This window comes from Neltuma alba, unplaced genomic scaffold (genome assembly GCF_004799145.2).
Source record: "Neltuma alba isolate B1F8T4 unplaced genomic scaffold, ASM479914v2 tig00013565_pilon, whole genome shotgun sequence".
Lineage (NCBI taxonomy): Eukaryota > Viridiplantae > Streptophyta > Magnoliopsida > Fabales > Fabaceae > Neltuma > Neltuma alba.
Window position 1 is genome coordinate 179,046 of NW_021637767.1, and position 14,768 is coordinate 193,813.

At 32.9% G+C, this 14,768-nt stretch overlaps 1 protein-coding gene across 1 annotated transcript; it reads left to right on the forward strand.

The window, feature by feature from the left end:
- Window positions 1–3,873: 3,873 nt before the first annotated feature.
- Window positions 3,874–14,635, forward strand: LOC114738253 (endoplasmic reticulum metallopeptidase 1). Its single transcript, XM_028926289.1, has 14 exons — window positions 3,874–3,977; window positions 4,581–4,944; window positions 6,063–6,301; window positions 7,112–7,268; window positions 7,742–7,819; window positions 8,317–8,391; window positions 8,518–8,637; window positions 9,641–9,805; window positions 9,964–10,486; window positions 10,571–10,727; window positions 11,047–11,203; window positions 12,168–12,317; window positions 13,296–13,737; window positions 14,177–14,635. The coding sequence occupies exons 2-14, from the start codon at window positions 4,609–4,611 to the stop codon at window positions 14,509–14,511; spliced, it is 2,934 nt and encodes a 977-aa protein (XP_028782122.1). The 5' UTR covers window positions 3,874–3,977; window positions 4,581–4,608; the 3' UTR covers window positions 14,512–14,635.
- The last annotated feature ends 133 nt before the right edge of the window (window positions 14,636–14,768 follow it).

The window sequence follows — 14,768 nt, forward strand, 5'->3', positions numbered from 1 at the left end:
TTTTTCCTATATGTGTTGGAAAAGAATAAAATGCAATTTCAGCAAAACAAGTTTTTTTCCCTAAAATTATTCTGGAGTGTTGGGCATTCAACAGTTTTTTTATGCAAATTTATTTCGAAAGTATAAAAACATAGTAATATTGCTTCTATCATTAAAAATGTTAACAATCAATGTCACTATTTAATTATCAACATTAGTTTTTAAATAGCAGGAGGCAACCATTGCTTCGATTTTAAACTTCTAAAACAAATTTGTATCCAAAAAACTTTTATTTGTAGGTGCCTTTTGGTGAAAATTTTCGGAACAAATTCACAACAACAAAAAATCTTCTCTATTTGTTTTTGTCAACATCAACAGAGCTATCTAATTATTAAGGATTCATGAATAAAATGGATAGGCTAGCCCGAATAAATACAAAATAAAAATCTAGGATTGGGGATTAAAAATGAATTTTTTATGCTAATCTGCCCATATTAAAAATCATAAATTACAAACATAGATTTTAATTAGAGACTGCTGTTAAAAGAATATATGTAATGCCTTATTGAATGGCTTATAACCACTCAATTATTGGTTCAGGTGACCGGAGGAAGAATAATACAAAAACTTCTAACGTGCGTACGTGAACATAAAAATCTGGACTGACATAATTTTTTTTAAATATTTACATCTAAGTGATTTGATTTTAATATTTACATCTAAGTGATTTGATTATTACATACTGAACCATTTTAATATTAAAAATAAAAAATGCATTTAACAATTAACATTTAGTTCGCGGTATAAAATATGCTTCCTTCAATCCTAAATAAAATAGTTAAATAACTAATTTATAAATATTAAAAACATTTAAATTAGCTCTATACTTATAATAAATCTTTGTTTTTTCTTAAATTACTCCTTTAATTATCATCCTCATTGAAAAAAAAACTCCAACACATATAAATAATTAATATGAGTAATTTAAAAAATTATGAACTTGAGAAATAAAGTATACTAAGTTCTTATATTACTAATAACTAAATCCAATCTCCTACTGTTGCGTTGATAAATAATCACATATAATATTTTAAATTACATAAACTATTTATTTCCGCTATATGTCAATTTGTCTGAAAATATAGCACTTATTATTTTGCACATTAGAGATCGGATATGATTAGAATTGACAAGCATTTTGTTATGAGATTCTTACAGATATAAATTTATCTAATGAATCAGATTATTCAATTCCTTACTTTAGACAATTGTTTAATTTTAAGTTAAATTTTTTATTTTGTATGATTCCTTCCTAATAAAAATCTAAAGCTTAGAAGCATATAAAAATATCTCATTCTAATTTGAAAGTTGCAGATGATTATGGTATTCGTGCTTCGTTAGATGAATGCTAAATCAAATCACCAATAAGCAAAGTTTAGGTCCAAAGATAAGAGCCTTGTTCATGGATGAAGTACTCAGATACTCCTCATCACCACCGCACAAAAACTAAGGTTGTTTGTTTCTGTTTTTTTTTTTTCCTCCTTATTTTTAAAATAATTTTATAAAGTTTCTTTTTTAAAAATTTTGAGAATAAAAAATATGTTTTTATAATTATATTAAAAAACAAATTAAAAAAAAACAGTCACATTTGATATATGTGGCCATTCCTGGTGGTGACAGCTGTATGTGAGAAAAAAGAAGATTTCTCCAATTTTCAAAAAAAAAAAGAAAAAGAAAACATCTAAAAACATATTACTAATTTTTTAACAAAAAAAAAACTAAAAACAATATTTTTAATTTTTAAAAGCAAAAAAATTATTTTTCAAAACAAGATGACAAACAAGCCCTAAAATACTCAAATCAGAAAAATAAAATTATTTGCACTGTAATTGATTATTGAATCAGCGGAGAGATAGTTTAAGTATCGGTAATTTAAATTGAAGTTAATTCACAGCCAATGATTATTAAATTAAGATAATTTAAATCTAACATACTGCCATTGTTTTAAATTTAATAAGGAGATTTTCGGCCAAAAAAAAATTAACAAGGAGATAAAGAAAATATAAAATCTAAGTAGGTTAGCCTGTTCAAAACTCTTAACTAGATTTGATAAAAAGCCATTTCATTCGATGGGACAACTTTGCCTAGGCTGGATTTTAATACCAAGTCAAAAACAATTCTTTTCCTAACAAATGACTTTTAAGTTCAATAATACTACTAATCGTTAATATAAAAATTAATTTAATTTTTAATCTATTGTTTCTTAATGTAAGAATTAGTTTAATTTTTAATTAGTCCTAAATATTTTCTATTTTATCTTTCATATATTCAGTCATTGTTTAAAAGTTTTCTCAAATAGTAGTTTAGCTAATACATATAATTAGTAAAGGTATTTTAAGAAAAATAATATTTATTTATTACAAATAACTAACTTAACTATTTTTTTAATCTATTTAAATTAATCAGTTAACTCTTATATTAAGAAGATGAGAAAATATTACCACCAGGCAAGTTTTAGGGCTTGTTTTGAACAGAAAACTTCAAGAGTTGGACTGAAAATTTAGCCAGGGTTCAAGTTTGATATACAGATTATAAGGTATTCAGAATAAAAGGGAATAAAAATTAACCATTTTCATATTCTTATTTAACACATTATTCATAAGTCACATATGATTCGACTCAATTTGTTGAAAAAAATGGCAATTCACCTTGTTACCTTTTATATAGGTAAATTATAAAACCATACTTCTCCGATTCTAAATATAAGACCCTCATACATACTAGTATAAGGGTTTTATATTTAGGACCGGAGGAGTATTAAATTATGCATGTATTTTTTTTTTTTGTATTTTTCATATTCATTGTCACGACAATATAACCAACAAATTTTTATCCCCAAAAATAATGACCAGCACATCACACATGGTATAGATTTTTTTTTTGGGCCAAACACACATGGTCTAAACGTGCATACAAGACATATATTATTTCTGGTTTTAATTATAAGATCTCGTTTATAGTTGATAAACGAGATTTTATAATTAGAACGTGAGGTAGTATAACGTAATATAATATAATTATGTTTCGTCATGGATTTCTTAATAAATATCACCTCTATTTCTTAATAAAAGAGCTTGTTTGACTTCTATTTTAATAATAAATATAAGATCTCAATACACTTTTCTCTCATAATTATCTTTTTTTCTCATGACAATCCTTATAATAATAGTAGTTCTAACTAATATACTTGATTAATAAGAATATTTTAGAAAAGATAATACTTATTTATTATAAATAACTAACTTAACTAGTTTTTTTTAATTTATTTAAATTAATTAACTAACTTTGATACTACCTCTGGTCCTAATTATAAAAGCCAGTTGACTAATTTGAGGAGATTAAGGAAATAAGTTGAGTTAGTTATTTGTCCTAAATAGGTGTTGTCTTTCCTAAAATATCTTTACTAATCAAGTGTATTGACTAGAACTATTATTGTTAGAAGGGCTACTTTGAAAAAAAATGTATAAATATGAGAGACAAAGTAGATTGAGGTCTTATATTTATGACCAAAATAAAAATCAAACAGGATCTTATATTAAGGAGCGGAGGTAGTATTTGATATTAAGTGGTAGTACTAGGGCGTGGGATATGATAAATAACAAACTTTGGTGCATCTCTAAGTTCTCATTGTTTTAAAAAGGGGTTAGAATCTAGTTAAAAAATAAACTGTATACCATTAAAAAAGTTATATCGGTTCAACGTAAATTTTTTTTAATCTTTAAACAAATTTCACGTATTTTTACAATTAATTTTTTAATCAGAACATTTAAAAACAGCTATCTGGCGTTAGAGACTGGTAGAAGTCAAACTATCCTAAATGCGGGAGAAACAGTTCCGCCTCTGGGAAGCTTAGCAATTTACAGCAAACAGATCCGAACATAGTCACTCCCCGTTCTTTCTACTCCATATCATTCAATTTCGTTCCCTCCAATTTACTGGTGAGATGTAGAAACTTGTGTTCTGTATGTATCCTTTCAAGTTATGTAATCTTTCGTTCTTTTGCTGTATCACGCATCTTTTGACGTTTGACGTTTAACTTGTTCAGTAATCTGACCACAAAAAAAAAACACTTGTTCAGTAATAAAAAAACTCTCAATTTGCGAAGGAATGTTTCATATTTTTGTTCATGATTGTTTCTTTGTCCATGGTTCATTACTCTAAGCTTGGAATTAACCCAATTGAGTAAAGTCTCCGTTTTTGCCGTACGTTTTGCATAGAGCATTCTGGGTTCTCCAAAGCTTACTTTTCATTCTGCAATTTTCATTACTTGTAAACCACATTTGAAAATTGTCATTCCATTAATTGGTGAGTTAATATTCTACATCATAGTCTTCTTTGGTTGTGGCTTTATTGATAATTCATAATTGTAGGATTCAATTTTCCCCCCTCTTTTTATGCTGCTTGTTTAGTCGATTTTGGATGCCTGATTAACGAAAGCTTACTACTCCTGCTGCGTTTTGGCTTAATTTTTTTTATCTCCATCAGAAAATATTTTGCTGTGGTCGATGAACTAATATTTTCTGTCGTTGATTTCTCTATAGGCTGCTTGCTCAGTTGAATTTGCATAAAATGCAAAGGAGGCATAAAACTCGTTCAACAGCTTTTCAAACAGCGACTAGTAATGAAGGAAGTAGCACGTCTACTGATGATGAAGATTCCCAAATCAATTTTCATCTTGGAAACCCAAGGAGGTCTTCTTATATGTGGCTAACATTGTTCGTGGTGATCACGTATTGCTGTTCAGCAATATATAGATACCAATTTGAAAACATGCCTGTGCCTCTCACTGCAGAACAGGCAGGCAAGAGGGGTTTCTCAGAGATTGAAGCCTTGAAGCACGTCAAGGCCTTGACTGAGTTGGGCCCACATCCCGTTGCTTCTGAGGCTCTGGATTCTGCCCTGCAGGTTGGATCCTCAACCCATATAATTTTGCCATATATTGATACCTTCTTTCTCAGTTCATCTCACTATTCAGTGGAGCTTGGACGAGTTAAATGCACAGTTTTGTTATTGATATCTTCTTTTTCATTTCATCTTTCTATTTCGCCATGTGCAGATTCTTGCTATTAAATATTTTAACATGTTGATTAAAATGTAGTGTAGTACATGCCTACATGGAATTAGAAAATAACTCATAGATTTCATGATTAGTTATCTTTCTTATTTTAGAAACATATGGGTTGAAAATCTTCTCAAACTTGGTAACAGAGATTTCCCCCCCCCCCGGATGGTGACAAACCATTCAGTATTTGATACCACTGATTAATCTGGATTTGAACCGGGTTGGACCCCAAATAAGGAGGAGGGTTTACTTTTTTTTTTTTTGGTTTCCAAAACTTGTACTCAAAACTTCGCTTAAGGGGTGTTGAGTATCTTCCTTCTGCTGCCTTCTTTCATTGTACAGGCCAAGTGCTTCTTGTAAGACGGATTGAGAATTGAAAAGTTATCAGATAGCATGCCTTTCAGCATCTTTTTGATGATTATGAAGTCACTAATGTTAGTTTCTCAATGTTTCAAATCAAGCTGGGCCTGAAACTTAAATTCAAGCACCAAAGCCTTAAATGATAGAGTTAGAACTTGCCTGCTGGTTTGTATTGCCCCTCAGCTATCAAAAGCTATCTTATAGTTAGTTTGAAGTAAATCGACTTATAAGGTGTAAAGCATTGCAGGCTAGAACCTACTATGAAACGAAAGCGCAAATTAGTTACTATTTTATTGTTATTTGGGTTGACCATATGAGATCTCAAAATTTAAGAACTGACTTTTATTTTTTAAAATTTAATTTAAATATATTATTTCTCACTGAAACTGGCTCACTCTGAACGCATAGACTTATGCTTGCTCTTGTCTTATCTGTCCTTCATTTCCATGTCTCCTTCTTTTGCGTATGATAAATTTGATTGCTCCCTTCACTCCACATTGTGGACTGAGGTATCAGCATCAAACTATTAAACAAATTGCAGTAATTTATTTGTCCATGCTTTGTTAACTTTACATTTTTATTAACATTCTTCCAACTTCAGTATGTTTTGGCAGTATGCCAAACCATTAAGAAAACGGCTCACTGGGAAGTGGATGTTGAAGTGGACTTTTTCCATGCAAAGTCTGGTGCAAATCGTTTGGACAGTGGTTTATTTATGGGGAGAACACTTGTTTATTCAGACCTGAAACATGTTGTAGTGAGGATCTCGCCAAAATATGTATCTGAAGCAAGAGAGCAATCTATTCTAGTTTCTTCTCATATTGATACTGTTTTCTCAACGTATGTTTTCTTTGTCCATTTGATCTTATATTTATGCTGTTAAATGCGATATTATATTTTAAAATTTCCTATTATTGAAACATGTTAGAGATTATGATAGAATTTATTCATGGGACTTCATTTAATTGCTTTAAGCTTGAGCCGGAATGGTCCTTGACAAGTTTTCAAACCTTGTCAGGAATTTGATCCTTGTGGCCACCCATTCTCTTAATTAATGTTTCAGAACCATGTATGGTCGGTGTTGCATTGTCTATAATTAAAGGTTCAAGCGCAGAAGGCATTTGCCTGAGGGGATGTCTTCAAGATTATAATAAAATTATCACTGGGTCGCTGCCCAACAACTTCGGCTTTTGAGTTGAAATGATCTTTAACAAAATAAATTTTGTGATCCCACATAATGATATGAATACATTATGCATCTCAGCAAGTATAGATTTGTATGTATGCCTATCTAAAAAAGCACTTATGTAGCCCAACTAAGTAATTTTTAACTTTTTCTTTCCCGCACAAGAGATGGGAGATGGAATCATGCTTAGGGATGCTGTTAAAATTCTGTATTTCAAGGAAAAAGATCAAAGATCATATTACCTCATTTAAAGTATGAAGGTTTTGAGGTTTTTGATTTTAAGAACGAGTGCCTCTGGGACAAATAAGGGCCCTATAAAAAATTGTCACTATTTGCGTGACGCTTCATAAGTTTGTGGATAAAGTAAAATGAATTATTCTTAAGGCTTTTGCATCTACATTTAGGCTTTAGCAAGATAATGATATGTTAAGACACTGTGTTAAGGTTTGGCATGGTTGTAACAGAGAAGGCGCTGGAGATTGCAGTTCCTGCATAGCTGTTATGATGGAACTTGCACGTGGGATTTCTCAATGGGCTCATGGATTGAAGAAAGCTATAATATTTTTATTTAATACCGGGGAGGAGGAGGGTCTGAGTGGTGCTCACAGCTTTATAACCCAGGTTTGGAATTATTTGTTGTTGCAACCTTAACTTTTGTTTCTGTATCTGCTTCTCCGTTGGTTTGGACTTTTGACAGTCTTCTACATAAAATTGTGACGGTGGCAATAATAATAATAATAATAATAATAATAATAATAATAATAATACTATATAGATCTATTGAACGTACAAAATCAAGGAATAAAATGGGAAGCTAAGTTGACTTAGTCCCATGGAATCAGGCCATAAGGACAAATCCCTGAGGATAACGGGCCTAACAGCTACAATGACTAATACTACTCCTCAAAACGGGGAGCAGATGTTCATTATCCCCAACTGAATTTCAACTTCTTCATTTTCCTTTTCTGTTTCGATCTTAGGAGTTGCTCTTCCATTATTTTTAGTATATTGGTTTTCTGGTATTTTAATTTTGAATCACATCTTTTTGAGGAGTAATCATTATCTTGCCAGTAAGAATAAATTTATGAATGCAGCATCCTTGGAGTAAAACTGTTCATATGGCTATTGATCTGGAGGCCATGGGCATTGGAGGGAAATCTGGTATATTTCAGGTCTGTTGATTAGTAATTACTGGTCACAATTTACTGGTAGCATTCATATTGCACTATCGTACTGTTTGGCTATGTATGGTTGATTCCAACTGATGAAATATCAACAGAACAAGAAATATCTTTTCTACTTTAATTGCTTTGTCTGGGTTAATCATCTTCCTCAGTGGATTTGAATTGTGTCTATAGTTGTACTTCTTCAATGGATTTTACTAGTAAAATAATGTGAGGGACACGTTTTTTGGTTGCATCAACAATTTATTTATTTATTTGTGATTCAGAATTATGAAATACTTGTATTTTAAATCACCTAACCAGTCCAAAATAAAGTATTTTACAGAAATAAATTTTGCTTCTTCTTTATTCATAGAATCTGAAAATTTAAGTTTTTCAATACTTTGACATCAATATCTCATTCTTTCTGCTACTTGTTTTTTTCTTCTGAGTCCAATAATAATTTCAAGTTCATTATTTATTACTATTGACTTTGCATTTAGTAGGCTGGTCCTCATCCATGGGCTATTGAGAGGTTTGCTTCAGTAGCAAAATACCCATCTGGGCAGACTATAGCGCAGGTTTTTATGTTTATTTCCTAATTCCTATTAATTTGTATTATGTTACTTTTTTTTATCATTGATTGATTTACTTCTTCTACATGCTTTCAGAATTCTTTTTGATTATCTTCAACATTAATACTGCAGGACCTTTTTTCCTCAGGAGCCATAAAATCTGCAACAGACTTCCAGGTGTACAAAGAAGTTGCTGGCCTTTCTGGCCTTGATTTTGCATATGTAGATAACACTGCAGTTTATCATACGAAGGTTTCTTTCTATCCTTCCTTTTAACAAGATTCCTGGACGAGTGTCTGTTTTGTATTTTATTACCTAGCACCTTCATGGAAAATCGTAATGTGCCAGCTGAAAAATTACTAAAGCAACTGTTGGATATTGGTGTTAATTTATTGAGTTATTTATGGGAACTTTGTTTTTTTTAATTAAGGCCTATTTTTTTAGTTATTTTTTTTATAATGTTTCAATACTTTTAGGATTATATTGTGTTCTATCTAATTAGGATAAGATTATTGTATTGTTTGCGAGCTACATCTTTTAGTTAGAGAGGAAGTCTTTTCTTCCTTTCATTGTCTCTAAATGTAATGTTACTTCATTTAATAAATCAGGTGTCTATTCTAGTGCTAGATTGCAAAACATATTCGTATTTCGGCCCATTGGAAGGTGGAAGCAGAAGAGAAGTCCTTTCATTTGCAACTAGGCAGATGCAATTTGAATAATTGTGACAGCAAGGCAATATGCATGTTTATTTTTATATGCAGCTTTCTGTTCTAAATAATCCTGCAATAGTGCATATCTGTCTTTCTCTGGTAAAATATGCATGGAATATGGATGATGGTTACTGTAGATGGTGCTATCTGTTACATTTCTTTTGTGATCTTAATTAATGATTACTTCTATGTGATCAATCACCTAATCGGAAGAAAACTGAGCCGGTGCTAAAGCAAGTCACCAGCAAAACATCCCAACATTTAATTTGTTACGAGATAGGAGAGAAGTAAAAGGAAAAACTTTTAAATGAGTAAAGATGTATAGTTTCCTGCTGTTGAAACTTCCGAATAATTTATTAAAAATAGAGTTTGATTAATTTCTTGTCAAAGCTGGCCCATTTTAAACTTCACATTTAAATAATTGCTTAAAATATATTGATTTTGGTTTATGATATTGAAACAAAGCAGGTGGGGTTGGAGAGATGTCTAGGAGGCATTAATATGGGGTTCTAATGCTTAGAGTATAATTTGTTTTCCTTTTGCAGAATGACAAACTGGCGCTCTTAAAGAAAGGATCTCTTCAACATTTAGGGGAAAATATGCTTGCTTTCCTGCTTCATATTGCTGCATCTCCTCAGTTTCCCAGAAGCAATACAACAGAAGCAGAAGAAGAAATAAGTCAAAACAATGCCATATATTTTGACATCCTGGTACTTCATTGCTGCGAAGGCTTTGTCGATCTTCTTCATTATTCCAATTACATCTCCACTATTGGCTTTATTATTTATAAATCGTTTCTTCTGAGGTAGCTGTAGTAGCGTGCTGCTTCTCTTGATATCATAACTCAGTAATTGTATGATTCTTTCAGGGAACATACATGGTCGTTTACCATCAAAAATTTGCAAATATCCTTCATAATTCAGTAATAATGCAATCACTGCTAATTTGGACTACATCATTGCTTATGGGCGGTTTTCCGGCTGTTGCTTCATTGGCCTTGTCATGTTTGAGTGTTCTCCTGATGTGGGTGTTTGGCCTAGGTTTCAGTTTCCTGGCAGCCTTTTTTCTATCCTTGATATCGTGGTCACCAGTGCCATATGTTTCAACCCCATGGTTGGTGGTTGGATTATTTGCTGCACCAGCTTTTCTTGGATCATTGACAGGTCAACATTTGGGTTATCTTCTACTTCAAAAATATCTCTTGGGCGCACAATCAAGGAGAAAACAACTGTCCCGGGCTATTCAAGTTGAAATTGTCAAGGTAGAGGCTGAAAGGTGGCTCTACAAAGCCGGGTCTTTTCAGTGGCTTATTCTTCTCATTTTGGGGAGCTATTATAAAATAGGGTCGTCTTACTTGGCTCTTGTTTGGTTAATCTCACCAGCATTTGCATGTAACCATCTCTGCTTCCTTGTTGTCCTTGTTTGAGTTGAAACATAATTTTGTTCCTTTTACTCAATTTTGGTTTAAATTCCAGATGGCTTTTTTGAAGCAACTCTAACCCCAGCAAGGTTGCCAAAGCCACTCAAATTGGCAACCTTGCTTCTAGGGTTAGCTGCTCCAGTTTTAATTTCTGCTGGCACATTTATCCAGCTGGCTGGTATCGTCATAGGCAGTATGGTCCGTCTTGATAGGTAAACCTCAATCTCTTTCCTGATCAATGTAGAAATTTGATCTGCGTGAAAGATTTGTCTATTGCTTAGAACTGCTGCTGGCACTTCATTTTGTTTTTAGATTAGTTTTTAATAGTCTGCCTGTCACAGCTAATTTGTGGTAAATATTAGAACATCAGAGCCACATTTTTAATGGAAATTTCATGCGCATCACGTTTTGATTTTGGAGTAGCCTTATGGCTACCACAACCATCAATTTGCTGTGGACCCTGCTGCATGTTCCCATTTCATTAATAATCACCAATTATATTTTCACCATCCATTATGTAACTTGATGCAGGAATCCTGGTGGTACACCTGAATGGCTGGGGAATTTTGTGATTGCCGGATTTATTGCTGCTCTCTTGTCCTTGACCCTAGTGTATCTCCTAGCCTATGTTCATATTTCAGGTTTTATTTACTGCATAAATATTTTGCAATCAGCGTTCATGTCTTACTTTCCATGATAATGAGTTAGATAATTTATTGGTTGAACCGAATGTTATAATTTTGAAGGATTGCTTGTAAGGCATACTGTTTGAGCTTATAGATCTCTTGAAGTGCCCCCGGGGGGGGGGGAGTGAAGAAAGAGGAGGAGTTGATGTTTACAACATGTGAAATGATTAAATTGAGATGATCTTACGATGAAGATTACTTTGATTTGGACTCTTGACATGTAAAATATCTGTTAAAAACTTAGTGCCCACGAAGATACATTTCCTTTCAATAGCTTTATGTGGCCTTCTAGAATTTTCAAGTGATCCAAACTAATGAATGGATACCTAGTTTGTAAAACAACCATGCTGTAAAATTACCTGTAATCCAGGGGGGAAATTCCATTACCCTTAGGCTCTGAAATGCTTGGTCAAAAGTTGTCAAAAAAGGCATCGATAAATGGCACATTAGAATCTGCATTCATTGCTATTAGATTAACCACGTTTGAGTCTATTATTTAGATGTGCTAAGAAGCGAAGACTTTAATAAGCAATATTCAGGGATCCTGAGGTTCTCAACTTTGAAATATCATTATTTTAATGTTCCAAAACCTTCTGCCCCTTATTTCGTAAGGAAGAGTTGTAGTATGTGAAAATGCTGCTTCCTTGAAAAGGAAGATGTAGACATGAGGTTGGAAAAGGGAGAAAAAGGATATGACAGGAGAAGATTTCGTTATCACTGACAAAGCGAGGACTATCTATAAATACTAAGACAGTATCTTTATAATCAGTTTTGACATGTAATGACAGATTAGCACTATTCAATCTCTCTCTCACATCCATCGCTCTGTTTCTCTTGTATATCTCTTTCCTCTCTCTCTTTCTCACTTTCTCTTACCTACTACATTCATGTACCAGTGGATATTTAAAAGAAAAATCTTTGTTTAGCGATGCTTGTTATTACATATCTTACTATCTATGTATGCAGGTGCTAAAGGCCAATCATCCTAGGAAGTATGATGCTGTCAGCGTATCTTTAGCAGTGTATTATGGTGCTGTCCACCATTTACTGAAGACGAAAGACACTGCGAGCTGTAATGTAAATGCCCATTCTCACCTGTATTCTTCAATGTTTTTGGTACTAAATTACAAGTAGTTACCTGAATTCTGTTTTTGCGGAACTGTCCTGGCTTGCACTTTCCATGCTTGCATTATACTATATGTACATTGAAATGATACTCGGATCTGTCTACAGTTGTGTTCTTTCCGTGTCGTATGAGTATGTGCTGCTTGATTGTTGTATTACTTTCACATCTTTGCATATATGACAAATAGTCTTAACGTATTGAAATATGAAAAAGTATTAACTTTTGTACTAAATTTCAAAATCTGGAAAACATTATTTTCTAAAATTGAAATTTTTTCATCACTAAAAAACATTTTGAGACAACAAACAATCATGTGTAAAAGTCTATCTTTCAATACCGTCACATGGTTATCAAAACTATTTCATCACTCTCGTTTTGGGACCATCAGTTAAAAGATATTGCTGCACTAATTTGGAAGCTTGTTGACTACTGTTACTATTTCTCAAAGTTCCAAGCTTTTACTGGTTCCCTAGTTATCACTATGCTGAAAACATTAGCAGGAGTAATTAGATCCCAAATGTTTCTGTTCTAAGGGCGTTGAAGAATCTTAATTACTTCTCAAGTCTCAACTGTGTAATTCCATCCCTAATTGATGATTAAGTATGTAGTTTACCCGTCTATGGTGTGAGCTTCAATCGCTTTGTACCTGAGCAGTTTTAAAGTGTCAACTCTCGTTGTTTGTTCAGTTACCATTAACCTTCATGATCTATGGTTGTTTGTTGGTCCTATTGTCAAAAAAATACAATTATGTGAAAACTAAAATGATGAGCAATTTTATGTCAAAACTATATTTAGATATACTTTCTTTTCTAGGTCTATTATTGGAATTAAGCTGACATTTTGAAATTGAAATTATCAACTTAATCCTAACATTAGCCTTGGAATGTTATGAAAGTATTCAAGATATTAGTGAAACAGACATTTAACGCAAGCTATTCATCGTTTTAACAATCAGTTGATTGCTTTAGTTAATATTTGAATGTAAAACACAACATATTCTCTCATATGTTATGCTTGTCACATTGTACATTTGTTTTGGGGATATATTTCAGGTTGTACATGTTGTAGATGCAACAGGAAACTTTGCTGAAGGGAAACAGAATATATCATATGTGTCATTATTTTCTACTACTCCTGGAAAGTTGATGAAGGAGGTAGAACAGATTCAAGAAGGTTTTGTGTGTGGGAGAGACAAAGAAGTTGATTTTGTGACTTTCTCTGTCAAATATGGTTGCTGGACTTACAACGACACTGAAGGTGGCTGGAGTGAGTCAGAAATTCCTAAACTCCATGTCGATAGTGATGCTAAAGGCGATCAAAGGGCTACCCGAGTTTCAATCGATACCAAGGGTTCCGTCCGCTGGGTTCTTGCAATTAATACAGAAGAAATAGAAGATTTCAAGTTTACAGGTGCGTTGCCTTTTTGTTTTACAAGCCTACTGTTTTCTTAATCTGTCTATATTACCCTCACATTCATGCTTTTATGAGAAGTTGAGCCTTTCTACCCTTGAAGTTTTATCTTTATCTAGAGATTTTCAGTCGTTAGATAAAATCAGTATCCATCTTAGGTGAAAAGAAATGGATTTTGAATCTCTACTGCAACTTTCTCTACATCGTCTCAAACACTGCACTTTACCAAATAAATAAATTAAAAAAAAAAAAAAATTCCATCATTATGGACCCGTGTATAAGAGGGGATGCAGGGAAAGTGCCAAGGTTTGAAAAGCTCAGCTCTCAATGAGTCAAAGATACATGTTTGTAGCCTTAAGTCCTTTTAGTTTTTTTTCATATTCCTGGATTGGTGTCTTTATTTAATGTCAATCTGTGTGTCCCCCACTTCTATACTCAGATACTGAGAACTCGGAAGAATTAATCCGAGCGGGCAAAAAGGGCGGCGTGGATGGTTGGCATATCATCCAGTTTTCAGGAGGAAAGAATTCACCAACATTGTTTGATCTGGATCTGCACTGGAGAAGAACATGTTCAACTCAGACATCTAAGGATGTTTTTGATGGGGTTAGGAAAGAACAAAGGCCTCTTCTGAAACTAAGGACAGATGTGGACAAAACGACAGACATAACCGAAAGAATATTGATGAAGCTTCCTCGTTGGTGTTCCTTGTTTGGGAAATCTACTTCTCCCCGTACCTTTGCCTTCTTCAGAGACCTTCCTGTTAACTTTTAGCTTACTCGAGATTGAAGAGAGAACTTTATTTGGTTGACATACTATAGTCATGGTCGTGAAATAAACACTAATAAAATCTTCATTTTAGTGGTCATGGGAATTTAATCTATAGTGTCAACTTTTCTTCTGGGTTGTGTAAAAAGCAATTAAGTTTTAATGTTGAAACAACTGATGTAATTAAAGCTCACGTTTTGACCAATTCAACTGTTAAAAATAGAACTTGTTGGTGCTCAACTTACAGAGTCTCTCCTAAATAA

Coding starts and splice junctions, on each gene's coding strand:
- LOC114738253 (XM_028926289.1), top strand. CDS start 4,609: ATGCAAAGGAGGCATAAAACTCGTTCAACAGCTTTTCAAACAGCGACT. Junction 8,392..8,517: donor CTGGGCAGACTATAGCGCAG/GTTTTTATGTTT, acceptor TTAATACTGCAG/GACCTTTTTTCCTCAGGAGC. Junction 12,318..13,295: donor TGTATTCTTCAATGTTTTTG/GTACTAAATTAC, acceptor TGATTGCTTTAG/TTAATATTTGAATGTAAAAC.